We start from the raw sequence: 25,750 nt of genomic DNA, 5'->3' as shown, positions 1-25,750 counted from the left end.
AATGGAGGACATGGACCTGAAGTATGGTGATGAGGATGCCCTTCATCATGGCAGGGGTAAGTTGTATTTACTTTATTTATGCTGGTTGGCTGATGTTTTATTTAGAATGGGCAAATGAACTATTATCCATATCTGGTTAATACTAATTTTGCCCATTACTGTAGTGTATGTGTTGGGGGTGTTGGTCCGGTTAAAGGTGGGTAGTAGGGTTGTTGTGTTTATTTTTGTTTGTTGGGGGTAAGGGGATTGGGTGAAGGTGGTAGTAGCCCCAAGGGTGGGTGTTTAGGCTATGGTAGTGATGGGGCTAACTCCTCCTGCAAACTTGCCGGCAGGCCTTACCACCCACCCTGGGGCTACAACCCCCTTCATTCACCCTCTCTGCCCCCAATAAACAGACTATTAAAGTTTAACCCCTTCATTGCCTTCGTGGCTAGCCGCTAAGGTTATGAAGTTGTTTTTATAAAACTGTTAATACTAGTGTACATGAGCAGGGGGTCTCTGGAGCAGAAACGCATTGATTTCAGGTCCGAGGACCCCCTGCTTCCTGAGATACTCACTCTGTTATGGGGTGCCGGTATATCCTATGCAATTTAAATGTCCTGTCACATGACCGGGACATTTAAATGCATAGGAGATACCGGCACTCCACAACGGGGCTTGTATCTCGGGAAGCAGGGGGTCTCTGGATCGGAAATCAACGCGGTCCTGCTCCGGAGACCCACTGCTCATGTACACTAGTATTAACATTTTTATAGAAACCCTGCAATCGTTGGTGAGATATGTGCAGGGAGAGGCAGCTCTATATGTGCAGCTCTCTATGCAGCTGGGCATGATCGCAGCAGATCGCACGGGTGAGAACTTTTGAGAGAGGCTGAGATCACATCACTGCTCATCGTAAGTTTTGGTCATTTTACTATCACATGGCTTCAGAGTCTTTCTGAATACTGTGATAACTAAACCGACAAAACCTCTGGCGGAACATGCCAAGCGTGACATTTTATCAAGGCTACTAGAATAGGTCCCATAATCTTTATGTATTCGGGTGCCTAACAGTATGTAGACTTTGTGTTACCTTGTTGTGTTGATATTCCATCTTTTCCACAAATTGTCTTATGCTCATGTTAACTTGTAAAATGTTACCTCATATTTTGTTAAAGCAGAAATCAATACACATACCTCCCCATTCTAAAACAAAAACAAGAGAAAAGTGCATTATAATTGGTTTGTAAAGAGAATTAAGAAACACTTCAAGTACAAATAAGTTTACTGTACATAAAATGCGTGCTCCTGTAGTAAACTATTTATTATAATTTATATTTTAAATGTAAACCATTCAATAATGGCACCTTTCACCTACTGTAGCACACATTGTCTACAAATTAACCCTTGGTTACACAACTAATCATTATTATGGGCAATATGTTCAAGCAGTGCTACTCTGTAGGGCAATTGGGGTCTTATTTAGAGTAAGGTAACCGCAGTGGATTTGTAGTGCAAATTGCTAGTTTGCAGCTCTTCAAAATAAGACCTCATTTTTGAGTTGACCATAAATAAAACAATAAATAGTCTCAAGACAGTTTGTGTGGGGGTTGTTAACATAACAACCATAACATGGGAATGCACCTGTTAAATAGCATTCGTCTTGTGTTAGCGTCCAATTTAGAGTTGGATTAATAGCTGTTCTTAATTAAAGACCCCTTCTTGATTACGTGCCTATAGGCATCAGGTGCTAATCAGACTACATTATAAAAACTCAGCATTTGCAACATACATTTTCTAGAGACACACACACACAACCACACACCCGACACACCTCTCATCACATACACACACTACAGCTCCCATATCAACACATATACACACACACACACACATACACGCTACAGTCCACTCTATCCATACACACACACACACCACAGACCCCCTCTCTACACATACACTACAGCTACACACACAGACACACACACAATACAGCTCCACAAACACACACACTACATTCCTGAAACACACACACATATTACAGCCTCCCTCTCCACACACCAACTCAAACTCACACAGACACACTACAGCACCCCCCTCAACCCCACACACACATACTTCAGCCTCAATCTCCCCATACATACACTGCCACCCCCTTGTTGTCCCCCACTCATTACACTCATACCCCGTACCCACACAAACAACAGACCACTCTCTCCCCCAACACACACACTACAGCCCCCTCAATCCCCTCACACACAGACTAGAGCCACCCTCTCCATGCGTGCGCGCACACACACACACACACACACACACAAACACGACAGACCCCTCTCCGTACACACACATATACTACAGCACCTTCTCTCCCTACACACAAACATTACAGAGTCCCTTGGCGGTGGGGTTGGTGTAAGTATGTATGGGGGTGTAGTGTAAGTATGTATTATGGGGGAGGTTAGTGTATGTATTTGACAGGGGTTAGAGTAAGTATATATTTGGGGGTTAGTGTAAGTATGTATGTGAGGGGATAATGTATGTATTTGGGGGATAATGTAAGTATGTATTTTGAGAGGATAATGTATTTGGGGGGATAATGTTAGTATGTATTTCGGGGGTAGTGCAAGTATGTATTTTGGGGGGTTAGAGTAAGTATGTATGTGGGGGGGATAATGTATATATTTGGGTGGATAATGTAAGTATGTATTTGGGGGGGTTAGAGCAAGTATGTATTTGGGGTTGGATAGTGTATGTATATATTTGGGGGTAGTGTTATAAGTATGTATTTGGGGTAGTGTTGTAAGTATGTATTTAAGGAGGGTAGTGTAAGTATGTTTTTTGGGGGGGTAGTGTTGTAAGTACTGTATCTGCCTGTAGGGGGCCCGATCAAAACTTTAGTCCTCAGCCCCTGGAAATCTGTTGGAAGCCCTTCCCCCCACATACACACAAAAGCTCCCCCCCCCCCACCCCCACATACACACACGCACACAAACTCACTTCTTCCCTCAATACACACACAACATAGCCACTTCACCCACACACATGCATATTGCAGCCTCCCTCTCCACACACAAGTGAGTGAGAGAAGAGTAGGTGCTCAAATAATTCCGGTCCTGAGATTCTTAGTAATTCTGAATAATTTTCACAGAAATAAATAACAATAAAGAGAGCAAACTCAAGTATGGAGTGGGTCTTATTAGAGCAGGATCTGTGAGGTGTCTTACACATATAGATAATTGTGAGCACTCCTGAAGGTAACAGCAATAGATGGTCTCCCACGATGCTGCAATCTCATTGGGTGGCAAAATAACTTCAAATCTTCAATAAGACAAAGTACTCACATTTATGTTGGTTTGGATGTCCACAAACAATATTCTTACCCACTCCTAGAGCTTCTCAAGTCAGGTGTGCCAAGTCGCATGTAGAGAGAATCCAGATAGTAAATGCAAAAATCTGCAGCGCACAACCAAGGGAGCCAGGCCAGTTGATAGCAAAAATAGAAATTTATTGAATCACAGAAAAAGAAGGTAAAAAGTCCTCCTATGCATTTCACGCTTTTAGGGCGCTTTATCCAGGAGTAACGAGTAGTTGGAAAAGCAGCATTATTTATATAGTCAAAAATAATAGAATTTTCGCGCCAAACAGGTCGCGGTTATGTCACCAAGCTCCGTGCGCGTGATCGTGCGCGAACCCGCGTGCCTCAGTGCGCGTGCAGACGTCATGAGGAGAACCTGCGCGCATTAGCGCGCATGCATGTGCCGCAGTCATAGCGCTTTTGCAATACGCAGATCAAATCTGCCTGAAATAGGCACAGAGGACCAAGTGTGTTTAAACCAATGACTGTGCACAACACTGCCCGAGCGCATCCCCATAGACACAAACCATCTCTGTCTAATCCCCAAACAAGCGAAGGGAGCAAGAAAATGCTAAAAAGTGGGTCATAACACCAGTGGCTGGGGGCTAAAGAAACTACTCCAACAATTCACAAAGACAAATAAATGTGGCTAAATAAACAGGTAGGGAGGAAATGGAAAAGAAGAGGCAGGGGTTTAGGTTCTTGAAGTCAGAAGGGACAAAGGACAAATACCAATTATAAGGAATGTAACAAAAATTGCAAAAGGGCAATCAAATTAGCAAAAATGGATAATGAAAAAAGGATTGCAATAGAAAGTAAGGTCAACCCTAAAAAGTTATTTAAGTACTTTAATAACATAAAATTGAGAAAAGAAAATATAGGATCCTTTCAGTGTGAGATTGGCAGGCATATTATTGGAGATAAGGAAAAAGCAGAGGTATTAAACAAATTCTTTGCCTCTGTGTTTACCAGAAAAGAATCAATTTGAATTGTAGTGCCACAGGAGAAAGCCACAACCTCCATATTAATGAACAATTGGATAACTGAGGAAGAAGTTCATAGGCGGCTTGAAAAAATTAAAGAAAATAAGGCACCTGGCCTCGATGGCATACATCCAAAAGAACTCAAGGAGTTAAGTTCAATAATAGCCAAACAATTACATTTAATATTCAAGGACTCCCTTTCCATAGGCTCAGTACCACAAGATTGGTGTAAATCAGATGTGGTGCCTATATTTACAAAGGGAGCTAGATCACAACCGGGGAATTATAGACCTGTAAGCCTGACTTCAATAGTGAGGAAACTACTTGAAGGTTTAATACGGGATAATATTCAGGAATACCTAATGGAAAACAAAATTATTAGTAATAGTCAGTATGGATTTATGAAGGATAGATCATGCCAAACTAACCTTATTTGTTTCTTTGAAGAGGTAAGTATGAATTTAGACCAGCGTAATGCAGTTGAATTGGTCTACTTAGATTTTGCCAAGGCTTTTGATACGGTTCCACAAATGAGGCTGGTGTACAAAATAAAGCAAATTGGACTCAGTAAAAATATATGCACCTGGATTGAAAACTGGTTGAAAGATAGACAACAGAGGGTTGTCATAAATGGAACTTTTTCAGGTTGGGCTAAGGTCGTAAGTGGAGTTCCTCAAGGATCGGTACTGGGACCCCTGCTTTTTAACTTGTTTATTAATGACCTTGAGGTTGGCATCGAGAGCAAAGTCTCCATCTTTGCGGATGATTCTAAATTGTGTAAGGTAATAGAATCAGAGCAGGATGTAATTTCTCTCCAGAAGGACTTGGAGAGAGTGGAAACTTGGGCAGGTAAATGGCAGATGAGGTTAAATACAGATAAATGTAAGGTTATGCATTTGAGAAGCAAGAATAAACAGGCAACTTACAAATTAAATTGGGATAAATTGGGGGAATCCTTGATGGAGAAGGGTTTAGGTGTGCTTGTAGACAGCAGCTTAACAATAGTGCCCAAAGTCATGCAGTAGCTGCAAAGGCTAACAATTGATGGAAGGGAAGTAAACACAATTATGCCCCTTAACAAAGCATTAGTAAGACCACAACTTGAATATGGAGTAAAATGTTGGGAACCACTCATTAGAAACAACATTATGGAGGCTAGAGAGAGTGCAGAGAAGAGCCACCAAATTAATAAAGGGGATGGACAATCTAATTTATGAGGAGAGGCTAGCTAAATTAGATTTATTTACATTAGAAAAGAGGCATCTAAGAGGGGATATGATAACTATGTACGAATATATTCGGGGACAATACAAGGAGCTTTCAAAAGAACTATTCATCCCAAGGATAGTACATAGAACTCGGGGCCATCCCTTAAGGTTGGAGGAAAGGAAATTTCACCAACAACAAAGGAAAGGGTTCTTTACAGTAAGGGCAGTTACAATGTGGAATTCATTACCCATGGAGACTGTGATGGCAGATACAATAGATTTGTTAAAAAAAGATTGGACATCTTTTTAGAAAGGAAATGTATACAGGGATATACCAAATAAGTAAACATGGAAAGAATGTTGATCCAGTGAGTAATCTGATTGCCAATTCTTGGAGTCAGGAAGGAATTTATTGTTCCCCTTATGAGATATCATTGGATGATATGACACTGGGTTTTTCTCTTTGCCTTCGTCTGGTTCAATAAGTAAGTAAAGATATAGGATAAAGTATCTGTTGTCTAAATTTAGCATAGGTTGAACTTGATGGACGTATGTCTTTTTTCAACCTCATCTGCTATGTAACAAGAAAATAAATGTTATTTGGTCCTAAACTAAAATAAACATAGTGTATATATAAGTATGAAAAACACAGGATCAAGACCACTGAAAAACAATAACAAATATAAACAAAGAAAATAAAAAAAGAATTAAAAAATAAACATTTATTAAAACTCGTCCATAAATAGACCTCCATTTTGGGTGATAAACTTCACAGGAGCACATTAAAATATATTTCAGAATAATGTAGATAAAATGTCAATTAAATAAGGAGAATATTATAAATAATTAAAAAAAGGGGCAAAGGAGGGAGGAGGGGGTAAAGGGAAGGGGGGTAAAGGAAAGGGGGGAAGGAAAGAATGGGGGAAGGGAAGAGGGAGGGAGGAGGAAAGGAGGGTAGAGGAAAACTAGAGAAAGAGAGGAGAAATGGGAAGAAGGGGAAAAGGGGATTAGAAATGAAGCAAAACTAATAGAAATTCATATATGCAAATTTATAAATGTATAAATGCAAAATATCTCTAAAGGTAATAATAATATTGAAAGACAATAAAGTCTGAATGAATAATGAAAAAAAACATAGATAATGAGATATATGGACATAGATAATGAACACCAATTCCATGAAACACCTATATGGTTTAAAATCTTGCTGAATGGAGCAATCTTACGTGAAATAATGACACAATCTTGAGCACAAGATTGACAAAGAAATCCTAATGTTGTTCTTCCCCTTTTTCCTCTCTTCCTCTCCCTCTCCCCTATCCTCCCTTGCCTTTTTTTATCCTTTTTTTTTTAATTATTTATAATATTCTCCCTATTTAATTTACATTTTGATCTATATTATTCTGAAATATAGTTTAATGTGCTCCTGTGAAGTGTATCACCCAAAAAGGAGGTCTATTTATGGAGTTTTCATGAATATATTTTGTTTTTAATTATTTTGTTACTTTCTTTGTTTATATTTGTTATTGTTTTTTTATACTTATTATATATGTTTATTTTAGTTTAGGACCAAATAACATCCTGTTTTCTTGTCTGTTTGTGTATTGTTTGAGTAGTTTCTTTAGCCCCAAGTTTTGTTTTGACCCACTTTTTAGTATTTCTGTGCTCCCTTCGCTTGTTTGGAGTTTAGAGAGAGATGGTTGGTGTCTATGGGGATGTTTAAACACACTAAGTCCTCTCTGCTTATTCAGGCAGGTACGATCTGCGCATGGCATCATTGCACAAACGCTATGATGTTGGCACACGTATGCGCTCTCATGCGCGCAGGTTCTCCTCATGACGTCGGCACAGGGTTCGCTCACGGAGCGTGGTGACATCACCGCGACCTGTTTGGTGCGAAAATTCAATTATTTATGACTGTATAAATAATGCTGCTTCTCCAACTACTCCTTACTCCTTGATAAAGTGTATTAAAAGTGCGAAACGCGTAGGAGCACTTTTTACCTCCTTTTTTCTGTGATTCAATACATTTATATTTTTGCTATCAACTGGGCTGGCTCCCTTGGTTGTGCGCTGCAAATCTTTTCATTCCCTATCTGGATTCTCTCCACACACACTCACATTACAACACCCCTCCACCCCTAAACACACACATTACAGCCCCCCTCTCCATACACACACTACATTCCCCTCCACACACACAGCAGCCACACCCACACACACCACATCCCCCAACACACACACACACACACACACACACACACACACACACACACACACGCACACACACATATGTGTTGCTATCTCCCTCTCCACAACCACATACACACACTACAGCACTGCCACCGCTCACCCACACACCCACACACACAAACATATACTGCTGCCTATCTTTTCCCATACACACACTGCCACCACCACCACATATTCCCCTATTCCCCACTCACTGCAGACCCCCTCTCCACACACACTGACTGCAACTCAACCGCACACACACACATACACAGGTCCTTCAAGTGAATGGCAATAATGTGATTTACACCACCAAAATGTATCTTTAAAGAATGCACCACTTTGTAAATATGGGCCTACAGTATATAATTGTATATTTTATATTCGATGTAGTTCAGGAGAAAAAATGTGCATAATATGGTGACAGTGACACGTTAGATTCAGTTTCTGAGAAGTGAACCGGTCATCTCAGAATAGACAGCAAAGCTTCTTAGATGCCGGCTCACAGGAAGTAGCCACAGATATTATTATGAAGATGATGAACGACCATGCATAATTTGTTGGCGAGCCTTAATAAAATTGAGCTACAATTAACATTAATGTTGCTTTACACCATACTTTATAATACTTTTTTTAAATAGATAATATAATGATATTTAATGTGTATGTAATGAACTTCATAGAACGTATGAAATTTCCATCAACTAACTTATGCTTTTTCTGTTTACTTTCTGTGCAAAGTGCCAAGAATTTGACATTAGTGTCCATTATTAATTTTTCTTTATAACATTTGTTTGGTAAAAAAAAAATTTTGTTGCATACCTCAAACTGCTCATTGTGTACACAACCATTCTAGCTAAAGACAAGATAAAAAAAACTTATACTATAGCTCTTAGCTTACCTAAAGCAGGGGTGCGCAAACTGGGGAGAAAGCACTCCCCAGGGGGGGGTGCAATATTTTCCAGGGGCGGCGCAGAGGTTGTAGAGGCCCCACACTTTTCCCCAAGGCATTTTAATTAATGCCGGGGCATTGCATGAGGCCTCTGCAATGTCCCTTACCTTGTCTTCAGTGACATGTTGCCATGGCAACATGACGTCACGTGACCCCGCGGCATTATTTGACTCCAAAGACACGGTAAGGAAGGAGCACGAGCAGGGGAGGAGAGCAAGCAGGGGGCACAGTGGGAAACATTTGCGCACCCCTGACCTATAGCACGCTTTGTCATTTGCCTGGTTGTTACCATTGGGAAGTGGACCTAATTGTTCTCTCAGATCTACTCATGTGTCTATGAAAGAATAGACTCAGAACAACCCAAAAAGGATTATACATACCGTTCCTAGAATCTCACAAGCGGTTTCACGTTTATTCTGTTCTGGATCACAATATATTCGCATCTTTTGAAGACTAAACTGGAAAACAAACAATGTATGTTTAATTTATTGTTCTACTGATCAATTTCATGCTCATTTTGTTAGCCTGTCTGAAAATCAGTGAAAATATTTGTATTAAATAATGACATTTTCGTCTTAAAAAAATACAAAACACTCTCACGTAGAAAACTTAAAAAAAACATATACAAAATGTTCAACAAGCGGTTTAAAAAATGGCAAAATAATGATTACATCCTCAGTAATTGATCACTTGAATCCACATTAATTGGGGACTTTCACAGTAAACTGTAAATAGAGTGAGAAGACAAGAGAAAGTGAATTTGTTCATCTTAAATCCAAACTTGATGTAATTTATTGTGTTAACTTCCAATCCTGAAAACAGTAGAATATAATCCACATGGATGAAAAGTATAGTTTAAAGGAAAAGATGTACAAGTAAAGGGCCGTGTACTATACAGCACACGTGACTCTGATAATGCTACGACGTGTTTTGCTGTGCAATCACTTGTTTGTGTTTAAGGTATAACCAGGCTCTCTGCTGACCAAAGTAAACTATGAAAAACACATTATTGTATACATTTTCATGTTTCTACAAATACACAAAAATATATTTTACATTTTTTTTGTAGAGTACAAAAATGGTATGACATCTAAAAGGATTTGAATACTAAACTCTATATGACAAAGAATCAAATTAATGGACTGTTATGGGTACTTTCTAATTAACAGTACAGTACATCAAAGAAAGCTTTCTAGATACCAAATGAAGTGAAACGAGAAAAATTTCTTGCCTAAATCTGTACTTGAAAAAACTTTTACAATCGTTATACAAGCCAGGAGATAAAGAAATTAAGCCTACTTTATTTGCCTGATGTAACGTCTTTGAGGTCTATGTTTCAAGGCAATTTGGAGCAAAAATGGGGCATTTTTACCTCGAACCTACAGTATGTATCAAAGCATTTGCTCCAATTTTGCCCTGTCTGCCATAGCTTGCACCTTGGGGGGTGTCCGTTGGAGGAGTTGGGGAGGAAGTGCATGGCACACATATTATAATGAGATGTATCACAGTCTACGTTTCTCTGTGCGATGCTTTGTGCCTTTCATTTGCCATCCCAAATCTTTCATATCTGAAGTGGTGTAAGTCTCACATACTGCATTGTTGCTCTTGCCTAAAGTGAGGGAGCTCTGGGTGCTAAGGTTAGTGGTAAGTTAAATAAAGAAGATGTTTATTAGTTAGTTATTCTGCAGTGTTACCCTACCACCCTCTAATTGGGATCGTGAACACCTAATACGAGTTTTAGGGATCATGCTGAAAAGGTGGTAGTGATTGATGGGGAGTCTATTGGTGGTACAGTACTTTCTATTTCTTTGCAGAAGCAGTGGAGGGCCCAATCTGGTGGCAGTTATGGCTTCCTTTGGTTGGACTAGAAATACTCAACCTTTGGTTTATATGGCTTGGCAGAGGTATTTCAGCATTGCAGCAGCACTGCATATTTTGGGTGCTTCAGCCATATCCAAGGAATCAAAATAGCAAAGCATGTGGCTTGCCTTAGGTTAGGCACCTTTGGACAGGTTCATGATTGGTACTAGGGCAAGTACAGATCTATTATTTTAACCTTTGGGGGTCATGTGGATGTTGAAACAGGTGTTTGTTAGTCACAAAACTGACAACTGTCTTATCTTCAGTCAGGGAGTCTTAAAATGTGAAAACTGTTTTGTTTTTTAGTCTCTAGACCAGGCCTGTCAAACACGCTGCCCAAGTAACCTTGTCATGCACCCTGGAGCTTGTTTGGCTGGCAGAGAGGTTGTTTGGCTGGGGGAGAGTGGATGGGAGGTTGTTTAGCTGGAAGAGAGGGTGGGAGGGAGGCTTTGTGGTTAGGAGGGAGGTTGTTTGGCCAGGAGGGAGAGAGGACCAGGTCATTGTTTGTCTGAGGGGACAGAGAGAGAGGGGGGATGATGGGAAAGAGAGAAAAGGGGGTGATTTGGGGAAAGAGAGAAAAGGGGGTGATTTGGGGAGAGAGAGAAAAGGATTGGGGGAGAGAGGGAGGAGGAGGGTAGAGAGGGAATTGGGGGAGAGAATGGGGGTGGGGAGTAGAGAGAGGTAATGGGGGAGGAGAGAGTGGGAATTGGGGAGGGGAGAGAGGAGATGTAGGGATGAGAGAGAGGGGATGGGGGAGCGGAGAAAAGGGATGGAGAGGGGATGGTAAGAGAGAAGGGATGGGGAGGATATAGCGGGGATGGTGGGAGAGAGAGGGGATGGGCGGAAAGGGGAAAGAGGAGATGAGGGAGAGAAAGATTACGCCATTCTGATCAAGGTGCACTATGGCACACATATGTTAAACAAAAAAAATGTAACCGAATGAAGTCAAGTTATTTTCTATGAGAGACTTATAGACCACTTCACTTTATGAGAAGACAAAGACATTTAAGGAAACCCTTGCAGTGCAGCAAATTTTCTTACTGTCCTTATAGAACAATTTATTGAGCTGTACACGGACATATGTGCTATATGTAACTTTTGTAGCCTCAGAAAAAGGGGGGGGGGCAGGAGAACACAAATTGGATGTGTCTCCCAAAAGAATCCACTATAATGCACTCCTACTAAATTTAAAATGTAACTTTTAATATATTATCATAAAACATATATTACCAAAAACGTTGTGTATTGTGCATTAAAAATAAATTAAATTGACAATAACTAGCGTCTGTGTCAGTGAATGTGTGTTGGAGTGATCTCAACCAACAATTGGTAGTAGAAACTGCAGGACACAGAACGCTGCTTAGTCAGGGTATAAACCCCTCTGGGGCACCTATGAGATCAGGTACACAAGTAATAGTAAATAAATAAATAGACATGCACACTCAGTGACTGAGATGTATCGTAAGACTACCGCAGTCCTGCTTAGACTTGTAAACCACAGAGCACTTGAAGATGTTAATTATACATGTGTTGCCATCCAATATATATAGAAGTGCTACTGATAGTATAGTGATGGAGGGTGAATGATTCACAGCATAGTGAAACAAATGTTCACAGCATATTGATCATTGAATCATTCTACAACACACTCCAAATGGTTAGATCATATAAGAGCAGGCGTGCTTGCACACTGAGTGTAGGTGAAGTACCCAATTCAGATCTGCATAGATAAGTCCAGGAGACTACAAAACACTACATAAAAGCAGCTCCAAGTAGGAGACTGACAACATGGCGCGTCCAACGCGCGTTTCCCTCCAGCAAAGGAGCTTCCTCAGGGACAAACGCGCCATGTTGTCAGTCTCCTACTTGGAGCTGCTTTTATGTAGTGTTTTGTAGTGTAGGTGAAGTACCCAATTCAGATCTGCATAGATAAGTCCAGGAGACTACAAAACACTACATAAAAGCAGCTCCAAGTAGGAGACTGACAACATGGCGCGTTTGTCCCTGAGGAAGCTCCTTTGCTGGAGGGAAACGCGCGTTGGACGCGCCATGTTGTCAGTCTCCTACTTGGAGCTGCTTTTATGTAGTGTTTTGTAGTCTCCTGGACTTATCTATGCAGATCTGAATTGGGTACTTCACCTACACTCAGTGTGCAAGCACGCCTGCTCTTATATGATCTAACCATTTGGAGTGTGTTGTAGAATGATTCAATGATCAATATGCTGTGAACATTTGTTTCACTATGCTGTGAATCATTCACCCTCCATCACTATACTATCAGTAGCACTTCTATATATATTGGATGGCAACACATGTATAATTAACATCTTCAAGTGCTCTGTGGTTTACAAGTCTAAGCAGGACTGCGGTAGTCTTACGATACATCTCAGTCACTGAGTGTGCATGTCTATTTATTTATTTACTATTACTTGTGTACCTGATCTCATAGGTGCCCCAGAGGGGTTTATACCCTGACTAAGCAGCGTTCTGTGTCCTGCAGTTTCTACTACCAATTGTTGGTTGAGATCACTCCAACACACATTCACTGACACAGACGCTAGTTATTGTCAATTTAATTTATTTTTAATGCACAATACACAACGTTTTTGGTAATATATGTTTTATGATAATATATTAAAAGTTACATTTTAAATTTAGTAGGAGTGCATTATAGTGGATTCTTTTGGGAGACACATCCAATTTGTGTTCTCCTGCCCCCCCCCCCCTTTTTCTGATTCACTTTTCAGTTCACAGTCTGCACCCACTTTTTTGGATTACCATTTATTTACTCATTATTTGCCTCAATTAGTGTGGTTTTGTGATCACTCCCTAACCCTAGTGTTTTTCTTAACTTTTGTAGCCTGACTGAATATGTGCTGGTATATGAGAAGCTTTAGTCAGTTTTCTGAATGAAGGCTATTGTGATTTTTAAGTTGGAAAATTCTTAAACAATGGTATGGTCCAGATGCTCAGAATTTAATAGTGGATGCCTTGTCTCCCTATTAATGTCGCTGGAACCTCATGCAGACCTCCAGGGTCATGATTATCTAAATTACCTGTGGAGACATGGAACAATAATAACATCTGGGAGCTGGTGAGAGTTTTGATTATTGGGAAGACTGACATATTAGGATTTGGGGGGCCTGGAGAGTGAGGAGCTCATTTTTGGAGGGGTGCTGGCTTTTTTATTGAAAAAAAGTAGCACAACGTTTGCTCTTGTAGTTCAAGCAGGCTAAGGTCAGGTATATACTTCTATCTACAAGTTGTTATGTTTGGAGGATGCAAAATAGAGCTTTGTAGTGTGGATGGTCTTTGTGGGTAAAAGAAGTCAGGCAATATTTACAGATTCTGATAAGTCAATATCCCCCATTGTCTTAAAATGTTTATTGGTTTATTTTTGGTTTGCTTCTTGTTGCAAAGCTTTTAAATGTACAGTAGAAGTCACATTTGTCCTTTTGGTGGTAAAGGAGGTGAGCCTTTTATAACGTTTAAAATGACAAAATTGCAAGTCGTAACATCTGAGGGAGTCTTCTCGTGCACTTCTCAATTTGGTATTGCCATCATTGGTTTTCAATTCATGGAATTACAATTAGCCCAAATAGTCGTTTACATTTTAAAAGATTTTAATATACCGTATTTCCTCGATTCTAAGACGCACTTTTTGTTCCTATTTTCACATGGCTGAAATAGGTCTGCGTTTTAGAATCAATGTATTTACAAAAAAATCTGCTAGGGGGCGCTGCTGCAGATGCCGGGCCGAGATATTCACAGTGTGCATGAACAGCACATGGCTGCGATCACCCCATCCCGAGGATCTGAGATGTCTGTCAGGGCACATCAACATTGCCCAGAAGCATCCCCCCCCCCCTCTCACGAATCCCCTTGTGAAATGCAGGAAGTGCAGAGGTAGCTGTGTCTCTCTGGATGTGTTTGTGTGTCTCTCTCTGTGTGTCTCTGTATGTGTTTGTCACTCTCTGTGTGTCTCTCTCTCTGTGTGTTTGTCACTCTCTGTGTGTCTCTCTCTCTCTTTATGTTTGTGTGTTTGTCTCTGTATGTGTCTGTGTGTGTCTCTCTCTGTCTGTGTGTGTGTGTGTGTGTGTGTGTGTGTGTGTGTGTGTGTGTGTGTGTGTGTGTGTGTGTATGTCTCTATATGTGTGTGTTTGTCTCTGTATGTGTCTGTCTCTCTCTGTGTCTCTGTATGTTTGTGTGTGTGTCTGTATGTGTTTGTGTGTGTCACTGTGTGTGTGTGTGTGTGTGTGTGTGTGTGTGTGTGTGTGTGTGTGTGTGTGTGTGTGTGTGTGTGTGTGTGTGTGTGTGTGTGTGTGTGTGTGTGTATGTGTCTCTCTGTGTGTGTGTCTCTGTGTCTGTGTCTGTCTCTCTGCTATCAAAAGCAAGATAGGAGATTGTTAGAACATGTTATTTTTACTTTAAGGAAAGCAATGAGTACAGGAATAAAAAGGTACTTGGTAACATCATAATAAGGATCACTAACTGTAAATGGCTAGTGTGTTTATTTACCCAGGACACCTTCCTACCTATCCTGTTCTTACTGCTCTCTCATGCTCACCTCTTTCACTGCTTTGAAATCTGATGCTGGCTGCTCTGACAGCAAAAGGGTTAAGAAAAATCCCCCCCACACTGCCCCTGCCATATCTGTCTCTCTCTGGTTGGTGTGTGGCCCATCCCTCCATTCTCTCCCCCATCCCTCCCATTCTCTCCCCCATCCCTCCCATTCTCTCCCCCATCCCTCCCATTCTCACCCCATCCCTCCCATTCTCACCCCCATCTCTCCCATTCTCACCCCACCTTCCTCCCCCCTTCCCTCCCATTCTCCCCACCCCCCTTCCCTCCCATTCTCCCCCCCTTCCCTCCCATTCTCCCCCCCTTCCCTCCCATTCTCCCCCCCTTCCCTCCCATTCTCCCCCCTTCCCTCCCATTCTCTCCCCTCCCATTCTCTCCCCCCCTTCCCTCCAATTCTCTCCCCCCCTTCCCTCCCATTCTCTCCCCCCTTCCCTCCCATTCTCTCCCCCCCTTCCCTCCCATTCTCTCCCCCCCTTCCCTCCCATTCTCTCCCCCCCTTCCCTCCCATTCTCTCCCCCCCTTCCCTCCCATTCTCTCCCCCCCTTCCCTCCCATTCTCCCCCCCTTCCCTCACATTCTCTCCCCCCCCCTTCCCTCACATTCTCTCCCCCCCCTTCCCTCCCATTCTCCCCCCCTTCCCTCCCATTCTCCCCCCTTCCCTCCCATTCTCTCCCCTCCCATTCTCTCCCCCCCTTCCCTCCAATTCTCTCCCCCCCTTCCCTCCCATTCTCTCCCCCCTTCCCTCCCATTCTCCCCCCCCTTCCCTCCCATTCTCTCCCCCCCTTCCCTCCCATTCTCTCCCCCCCTTCCCTCCCATTCTCTCCCCCCCTTCCCTCCCATTCTCTCCCCCCTTCCCTCCCATTCTCTCCCCCCTTCCCTCCCATTCTCTCCCCCCCTTCCCTCCCATTCTCCCCCCCTTCCCTCACATTCTCCCCCCCTTCCCTCACATTCTCTCCCCCCCCCCCTTCCCTCACATTCTCTCCCCCCCCTTCCCTCACATTCTCTCCCCCCCTTCCCTCACATTCTCTCCCCCCCTTCCCTTACATTTTCTCCCCCCCTTCCCTCACATTCTCCCCCCCTTCCCTCACATTCTCTCCCCCCCTTCCCTCACATTCTCTCCCCCCCCTTCCCTCACATTCTCTCCCCCCCCTTCCCTCACATTCTCTCCCCCCCCCTTCCCTCACATTCTCTCCCCCCCCCCTCCCTCACATTCTCTCCCCCCCCTCCCTCACATTCTCTCCCCCCCTTCCCTCACATTCTCTCCCCCCCGCTTCCCTCACATTCTCTCCCCCCCCCCCTTCCCTCACATTCTCTCCCCCCCTTCCCTCCCATTCTCTCCCCCCCTTCCCTCACATTCTCCCCCCCCCTTCCCTCACATTGTCCACCCCTTCCCTCACATTCTCCCCCCCTTCCCTCACATTCTCTCCCCCCCTTTCCCTCACATTCTCTCCCCCCCTTTCCCTCACATTCTCTCCCCCCCTTTCCCTCACATTCTCCCCCCCCCTTTCCCTCACATTCTCTCCCCCCCTTCCCTCACATTCTCCCCCCCCCTTCCCTCACATTCTCTCCCCCCCTTCCCTCACATTCTCTCCCCCCCTTCCCTCACATTCTCTCCCCCCCTTCCCTCACATTCTCTCCCCCCCCTTCCCTCACATTCGCCCCTCCCTTCCCTCACATTCTCCCCCCCCCCTTCCCTCACATCCTCTCCCCCCCTTCCCTCACATCCTCTCCCCCCCTTCCCTCACATCCTCTCCCCCCCTTCCCCCACATCCTCTCCCCTCCCCTTCCCTCACATCCTCTCCCCCCCCCTTCCCTCACATTCTCTCCCCCCCCTTCCCTCACATTTTCTCTCCCCCCCCCTTCCCTCACATTCTCTCCCCCCCCTTCCCTCACATTCTCTCCCCCCTCGTTCCCTCACATTCTCTCCCCCGCCCCTCCCTCACATTCTCTCCCCCGCCCCTCCTTCACATTCTCTCCCCCGCCCCTCCCTCACATTCTCTCCCCCCCCCCTTCCCTCACATTCTCTCCCCCCCCCCTTCCCTCACATTCTCTCCCCCCCTTCCCTCACATTCTCTCCCCCCCTTCCCTCACATTCCCTCCATTTTCTCTCTCCCTCCATTCTGCCTGTCGCTCCTCGTTCTGTGTCTGCCTCTCTCCCCCCATTGGTTATTGAAGTGTCATGTGACCCTGCTAGTTAAAAAATAAACAAAAAAATTCTGCACATTTAATATAGTGGGATTTTTTTTCCCCAATTTTTTTTTTATGAAATCAAGGGTGCATCTTAGAATCGATGGCGTCTTACAATCAAGAAAATATGGTAATTTTAATATTTGAAACAACACTGAGAGCTTTATTAAAGTTATGTATATTATACAATTACATCTTACACGTAAAAATATTAGAATGTTGAATAGCTACAGTACATACTGATGTAGCAAGACTTAACGTCTGCTGTACCGTGACCGCGGAGACTGCGATGATTGTGGCACTGAAGGATTAATGCTGTGGGGGTCCCATTCAGAATCATCAACCCCTGCAGCATCATCTTGGCAGACCGTGTCCCCAACACCGCAGACCTTTGCTTGTTCATCAGCGGGGTTGGGGGCAGCAAGTTTTACACTAACTTTATAGACAGTAAAAATGGGCAATAATTGTGCACACGTTTGAGAAACAGGCAAATTTGAACCACTCATTAAACAACTGGAGTAGTCATTACTATTCGCAAATAATGACAAAGCTTTTATGGATTTTATGATGAGAAAAGTGCCATCTTCTACAAATTTGCTTGAAATTCCTTAATGAAAATTCTGAAAACGGCACAGACATGTTGATATATTGGAGTTTGCGATGGAAGCTAGTAGTGGGATGTGACTGATACTGACAGAGGATAAGTGATGAACCGAATGACTTTAAGCATTGATAGTGTGAGAATAAGGATCCTGCTGCTTGATTGGTCTCAATCTCTTTGGTGCAGATGTAAGAGGTTTGTGGGGTCACCCTGGGCCCAGACTACTTTGCCCACTCCTAAAAGTCAAAAGTCTCCTATGCTTGAGCATTATCACTGTAAAGTAGGAAAGTACTATACAGTGTATACAAATTGTAACTTTTGCTAAAATTGTGAACTTTTAGAGGGAAAGAGCAAAACATACATGGGTAAAACCCTTTGCCAAACTTTTGTGAATATTTGAATTTCATGGAAATATTGTGAAAATGTTTGCAAACCGGTCTGTGATACATTCTGTATTAGTGAGGTATAAAACCTAAAATAGGGAAAAAAATATATAGTAGCGCCAACCGTGTGTTGATTCAAATGCAGATATTCCATAAATACACAGAGAAGTACCGCTGCCAGAGTTCATAGAGGTGATTCAAAGTCCTCCACACAATGTCAATCAAGAAAAAAAGGAGTCCTCCGGCACGTGGTTATACTCGTTGTTCCCAAGACATGTAGGGAGAAAATTAAAACAACAAACCAAAGAAAAGGGGTGGTTAAAATGGAATTAATATGCAGCCTAATGTTGATTGGTATTAGACAGAAGAACACTTACATAAACAGCAGATCCATGAGAAGGAGATTCTTCTTACAGGGTAAATGTGTCTCAAAACATAAAGGAGAAGAATATAGTGTAAAAACGTTTAATGAAGAAATAAGATTTAAAAGAGAGAACGCTCACTCACAAACGACCATAGGCATATGGCATTGAAAGGGTTTTAACTCTGGACTCCACAAGCCTCTCATTTGTATCTCAAGGCGTCGGTGCGGCGTCTGTCTCGGCGTAGGAAGTGACGTCAGCTGTCGGCATCAGCGGGGGACTCGTCTGGGCTCGTGCACAGCCCTGGTTGCTCCCTTCACTGACCTGCTTCAGCTCTGCTCCTGCACATGCGCATCGGCAGTAGTTCAATCCTAAAGCCGGGTAAAGCTTTCTCCTTCCAGCTACGGTGGCCTGGAATGTCCAAATTATGTCAAACTAGTTTTGCCTTTGGCTTCCTCAGTGACATCAGTGACATCAGTGACAGAATTTGGACATTCCAGGCCACCGTAGCTGGAAGGAGAAAGCACTACCCGGCTTTAGGATTGAACTACTGCCGATGTGCATGTGCAGGAGCAGCGTTGAAGATGGAGGTCAGTGAAGGGAGCAACCAGGGCTGTGTAAGAGGCCAGGCGAGTCCCCCGCTGACACCGACAGCTGACGTCACTTCCTACGCCGAGACAGACGCCGCACTGACGCCTTGAGATACAAGGGAGAGGCTTGTGGAGTCCAGAGTTAAAACCCTTTCAATGCCATATGCCTATGGTCATTTGTGAGTGAGCATTCTCTTTTAAATCTTATTTCTTCATTAAATGTTTTTACAATATATCCTTCTCCTTTATGTTTTGAGGCACATTTAAGAAGAATCTCCTTCTCAAGAATCTGCAGTTTATGTAAGTGTTCTTCTGTCTAATACCAATCAACATTAGGTTGCATATTAATTCCATTTTAACCACCCCTTTTCTGTGGTTTGTTGTTTTCATTTTCTCCCTTCATGTCTTGGGAACCACAAGTATAACCACGCGCCGGAGGACTCCTTTTTTTCTTGATAAAACCTAAAATGTTATGTTCCAAAAGTAAAACTGTTCTTTCAAAGTTGCAAATCCTTTAAACTAAACCCACAGAATATCACGTATGGGATTGTGGTATTTTAAGGGCATATTAAAGTATTCACACATGTTTCAAAATATTATTGTTGATGCTGAGATTGGTTATAGTATTCTTTATGCCAATTTACAATAGAAACAGTATTTTCTGGAAATTGTATAGGAACAACTGAACTTAATTCAATTTGATAACATCTGGCTGCTAATATGAGAGTATCCACAAAGCCACTACTCCTCAAGTATTTAGGCAATCAACATATTTCTGTTTTTTTTTTTTTGTGGTAACACATGGGTTTTGCAATGGCTGAGAGTTTCTAATTGCTTTCTTTATTAGATTAAAATATGGGGATTTCTTGGCTCTGTGATCCAGAAAGATATAGTATAACATGAGTGTCATGGAACAGGTATACCCCTGTCTACACTTGTGTTTCACCCCCCCCCCTTTTCTCGCAGCCCTGCTTGTCAGCTTCTTAGTGCCAGCTGTATGTGTTTGGCTCTGCACACAAACACAGTGCCATTTCCCCTCTCCCAGCAGCTTGTTGTATTAAAGATGCAACATTATTGCTACATGTTGTAGCTTCCCCAGACACTCCTGTGAGTTGCCATAGCAGCCCCAGCCTTTCTCTCAAATGGGCTAGTCTGCTTTCTCCCCCTCTGCTCTGCCCACAGATGGTCTGTCCCCAGACTATCTTACTACCCAGCATACATTGCTTTTTCCTCTTTCCACCATTCCTCTGGACTCGTGAGTACCTCGCTGTAACCCCTGTAATGGTGCTGCAGGATTATCTTTTCACCTCCCTTTACTACTAAGCACACACAGAGATTTAGACCTACACCTCTACACAAGATACTGTATTTCCCTGCTTTCTCCAAAATAAAGTAAGAAAAGTTAACAGACCTTGTCGTGCTTGGAAAAGATAGCGAGTTGACACTATCTGAGCTAAGTCATCACCACGTGACCCTCTGGCTTCCAGAATAGTGAAAAGATATTGTGTGCCTTACAGACACTTACAGGAGCTGCTACTCCAGACTCCATGATATACAGAGCAGCCTCTACAGCAGTACAAGCAAGCAGCTTACACAGCTAATACAGAGCAGCCTCTACAGCAGACAAAGGAAGCACCACCAGCAGCCTACACTGCACAGCAGCCTTGCAACAAACAGTGCTCCTTAAACAAACCTAACTGCCTTTTTTCTCTGTCTGAGTTCACCCTCTGCACAGCCCCATAGTGAGGAGCCACCTTCCCACCTACCCCTGCGCATGTTCCCACGGCCAGCGCCATCAAGGGCCACGCCGCCGGACACCTGCCAGGACACGGGTCAGAGCCACCGGACACCTGTGAGTACAGCTACCCCTACGCTGCACGCTGCAGGACACCGCTCGGCATCATCTGAGACAGACGCCCATCGCTGACAAGATAAAAGACCGCACGCCACACGCACTGGCAAAAGGCCTACACACACCTACAGCATGGCAGAACTCGGAGCCTCACCAGACATCACGCAGGGAAGCGATCACTCAGACACAGAGACCGCTGCGCAACTGCAACAGGCGCAGGGCCCAAACGGACAGTCACACTGACACAAAAGGCCCGCGAAAAATATGAGACTGACATTGAAGCGCACCGCGCCAAATTAGAGTTGGCCGTGGAAACAACCGCACTTGGGGTATGCAATGTCGCCGGTGCTGGCAATTCTGTACAACAGCTCGAGCAGGCAATAACTCAATTAAAGATAGATCACGCACGCTACCAAAGACTGTCAGAGGTATACGTCACTTACCTGGCCAGGGCTAACACAGGTGAAAGCCTGCAAGAAAGGGACTTACAGCTCAATATTGACTTGACACGTGACAGCCGCGTGCGAACCTCTATCATGGAAGCCGAGAGTAAGAGGAAAGACCTTTTGCTGGAAACTGCATCACAGCGCTCCAGCACATCCAGACACTCATCAAGGTCAGTAAGATCAGCACAATCCAACGCGTCTAGCGCAAGCACAAACGCCACCAAGGCGCGAGCCATCGCAGAGGCCGCACATGCCAGGGCCGCATACGCTCAGAAAGAGGCAGCCATGAAACTAGAAAGGGCCCGCTTGGAAGAGGAGGAGCAGACAGCCGCCGCTGCAGCCGCTGCCACCGCTGCACGGAAAAAGGCAGAGGTGGACGTCAACCTAGAGGCCCTAAATCAAGAAAGAGAAGCTGCCGCCGCTATAGCCCAAGCCGAAGTCCTAGAAGCAGCCGCGCAACAGGACGGCGGGGAGCAACCGTACAGACGGATTGCCTCAGAGGATCCGGTCCGACGCACTGAAGACTACGTAAGGAGCCTCTTCAGTGTAAACACCAGCGCACCATCTCAACACGGAGGGAGTGACACCACAGACACCGAAGACTCGCTAGGACCACGAGGAGAAGACGCTGCTCCGTCAATGGCACATGCTGCCTGGGATAGCCACAGCCACAACAGTGATCCACACGCCAGAGCGCACACGGATGCACCACAACAGGCACGCAATCCAGGTACACCCACGCGGGAGAAAACAGCCCCTCACACTAGCAGGCAGCCATCACGCGTCCACGCCAAGGAAGAGGCGACCGCACAGACCGTCCCAGCAATTACCTCAGAACGGGACAAACACGCCGATGCCTCATGTCTGACAGACATAGCCAAGTACATGATCCGGCGCGACCTGGTGCACGCAGGACTCATCTGCTTCGACGACCGCCCTGAGAACTACCGAACGTGGAAGTTCACGTTCAAAGACGCAATCAACAGCTTGGACTTCTCAGCAAGGGAAGAGCTCAACCTGTTAGTCAAGTTCCTGGGGAACGAATCCAGAGAGTACGCAAAAAGACTGCGGGCAGCAAACGTGCATCAACCCCAAGTAGGTCTCGATCTAGTGTGGGAAAGGCTAGAAGAGTCCTACGGCAGCCCCAAAGCAGTCGAGGATTCGCTCTTCAAAAGAGTCGACAGCTTCCCCAAGATCACAACTAAAGACTACTCGAAGTTACGAGATCTTGGAGACCTGCTGCAAGAACTGGAGTTCGCAAGGAAAGACCATTCCTTAATAGGTCTCAACGTCCTAGACTCAGCTCGTGGAGTGAGACCCATCCTGGAGAAGCTACCCTTCAACCTCCAAGAGAAATGGATCTCACAAGGCTCCAAATACAAAAGGGAGAAGCAAGTCGTCTAACCCCCATTCTCAGTTTTCTTGAGCTTCATTCGCGAAGCAGCAAGGATGAGGAACGACCCCAGCTTCTTCTTAGGTGCGCAAACCACATACAGTGCAAGCAGCCTGAGGAACGAGACACCAGCGATGAGATATGGTAACCCCCAAACACTCATCTCGACCCGCAGGACGGACGTGCCTCCCACGACCCAAACTACTCCAGATCAGTCGGTCGCCGGAGACAAGGAACCAAGGGACCCAAACAGGGAATGTCCCATACACAAGAAGCCACACCCACTCAACAAGTGCTTTGGGTTCAGGATGAAGTCCCTAGAGGAACGCAAGAGGTTACTTGGAGAATTTGGAGTTTGCTTCAAGTGCTGCGGTTCCACGACTCACCTAGCCAGGGACTGTAAGGAAGAGATCAAATGCACAGTGTGCGAGAATGACAAGCACGTGACAGCGTTACACCCAGAGGCGATGACACTCCACCAACTCAAGAGCCTATCCTCCGTAGCGGAGCATGGCGGGGAGAAAGAAGAAGGAGAGTCAACATCCGTCACATCTCAGCGCACTGAGGTATGCGGAAAAGAAGGTGACAAAATGTCCTGCTCCAAAATATGCCTCGTCGCAGTGCACCCCCAGGGACAACCTGAGAAGGCTATTCGGATGTACGCAATCCTCGACGACCAGAGCAACCGATCGCTGGTCAGGTCAGAGTTCTTCGACATGTTTAACATACAAGACGGTGCTTCTCCTTACACTCTCAGAACGTGCGCAGGGCGAATGGAGACCACAGGGAGAAGAGTGAATGGCTACACCATATGCTCAATAGACGGCAAAGTGAACATGCCTCTTCCCACACTCATCGAGTGCAACCACATGGTCACAAACAGGGACGAGATTCCCACACCAGACTTGGCACTCCATTACCCCCACCTCAAAGGAATAGCCAACCACATCCGGCCGGTAGAACAAGGCGCCAATATCCTGCTGCTGCTCGGTAGGGACATCATGAGGGTACATAAAGTCCGTAAACAGCATAACGGACCCCACAACGCGCCATACGCCCAAAGACTCAACCTAGGATGGGTGATAGTGGGCAACTCATGCACCAACAAAGAGCACGGGCAAGACTACGTTGATGCCCGCAGAACAGTGGTGACAGAATGTGGACCCACATCTCTCTCTGAACCATGTCTTGGCCATCTCCAAGTGACCGAAGGGCCAAGTGAAGAGAAGAGACAAGGTCATACCCCTGAGACCAACAAAAACATCCTCACATCAGGGGGATGTGACAATGGCCTGCGATGCTCAGCAGTCCAGACAGCTAAGGATGAAGAGTCGATTCCACCGAAGGAAGAAAGTAACCTCCCAAAGGTGACCGACAAAGGGATCGTCCAAAAGGCAATGAACGATCAACCAGTCCTCTCGCGAGCAGTGGCACGACTAAGGTGTACAGTTGTTCCTCTCCACAGAGTATCAAGCGACAAAGCAACCAACTGCCACGGCTGGCATAGCCGCAAAAGATTGCGCCCCACAGGTGAAGCCACAGTGTCAAAAGGACTGTCCTTTCATGCATCTAAAAAGAGACAGCCACAGAGACGTTTTATAAAGGGTTTTACTAGGGCAAAAGAGACTGTTCTTCGTTACGTCCAGGGAGACAATAACCTCCCGATGGCAGTCAACAAAGAAACACAAAAGCATTTCACCAACTACGCGAAGATGTTCTCGTGCAAGAGAAATGCACCGATGAACTACGGTGCACAGCGCTCCAGACAACAAGGAACGATGACAAGCAAACACCATCAAGGGAAGATAGAGGATTCCCGAAGTTAACAGTCAAGGAGCTCTCTAAAGATGAACTAAGCAGTTGGGTGACTCCGCTACCAGTCGGTTCACCAAAAAGACGCCTCCTGAACAATAGAGAACCTGTCATCTCTAGGCTCACTTCGCTCCGCCGCAACCCACAAAGGGAGCCGGAGATCAAAAGCAACTTTGTGGCCTTCATCCAAAAGATATTCCTTACCGGTCACGCAAAGCCAGCACTTCTAATGAAGAAAGGTGAAGAATGTCGGTACCTCCAATCACCTGGGGCCTACCACCCTCAGGAACCCGATCAAATCCGGGTAGTGTTCAACCCTAGCGCTCAGCTCCAGGGAGTCTCCCTGAACGACGCCCTCCTCACTGGACCAGACTTGACGATCAGTCTTCCAGGGACATTAATCCGCTTCCGCAAGGAATCAAAAGCCATCTCCTCCCGCCAAACACCAGGTGATAGGATGACAAACTACCATGACTGGCACATCCACGAGGTGATGCACTCTGTAGAGAAAACTACAGAGTCAAAGGGACTGTTCTCTCACAAAGTTGAAAGGAAACAGTGCCAGAGACTTTCACAGAAAGACATTGTGTTGAAACCAGCAAACCTGGAGCGGTTCATCCACCCAACATCCCTTGCTAAAAGACTTTGCCAAGGGATTTCAACGCCAGTGGTACCGGCCGGTATCACCTCATTATGTGGACATGGACTTTGCAATATTATGTTGTTATGTTATGTTTGCATTGCACATATGTTCCACATAGCATGTTATATAGTGGTATCTACAGATACCAGACGGGAGTGTCATGGAACAGGTATACCCCTGTCTACACTTGTGTTTCACCCCCCCCTTTTCTCACAGCCTTGTTTGTCAGCTTCTTAGTGCCAGCTGTATGTGTTTGGCTCTGCACACAAACACAGTGCCATTTCCCCTCTCCCAGCAGCTTGTTGTATTAAAGATGCAACATTATTGCTACA

The 25,750-nt window shown here is 44.7% G+C and overlaps 1 protein-coding gene across 1 annotated transcript in view; it reads right to left on the bottom strand.

The window, feature by feature from the left end:
• The window catches only part of COL21A1 (collagen type XXI alpha 1 chain), a 313,124-nt gene that overhangs the window by 170,651 nt on the left and 116,723 nt on the right, over nt 1-25,750 (bottom strand). Inside the window, exon 7 of the mRNA XM_075598156.1 lies at nt 9,090-9,167. Within this exon, the coding sequence (XP_075454271.1) occupies nt 9,090-9,167 (78 nt within the window). The remainder of the gene's footprint in view (nt 1-9,089; nt 9,168-25,750) is intronic.

The sequence above is a fragment of the Ascaphus truei genome, chromosome 4 (genome assembly GCF_040206685.1).
Source record: "Ascaphus truei isolate aAscTru1 chromosome 4, aAscTru1.hap1, whole genome shotgun sequence".
Lineage (NCBI taxonomy): Eukaryota > Metazoa > Chordata > Amphibia > Anura > Ascaphidae > Ascaphus > Ascaphus truei.
The sequence above is the reverse complement of the archived record's forward strand: the minus strand, read 5'-3'. Positions and strand labels throughout refer to the sequence as shown.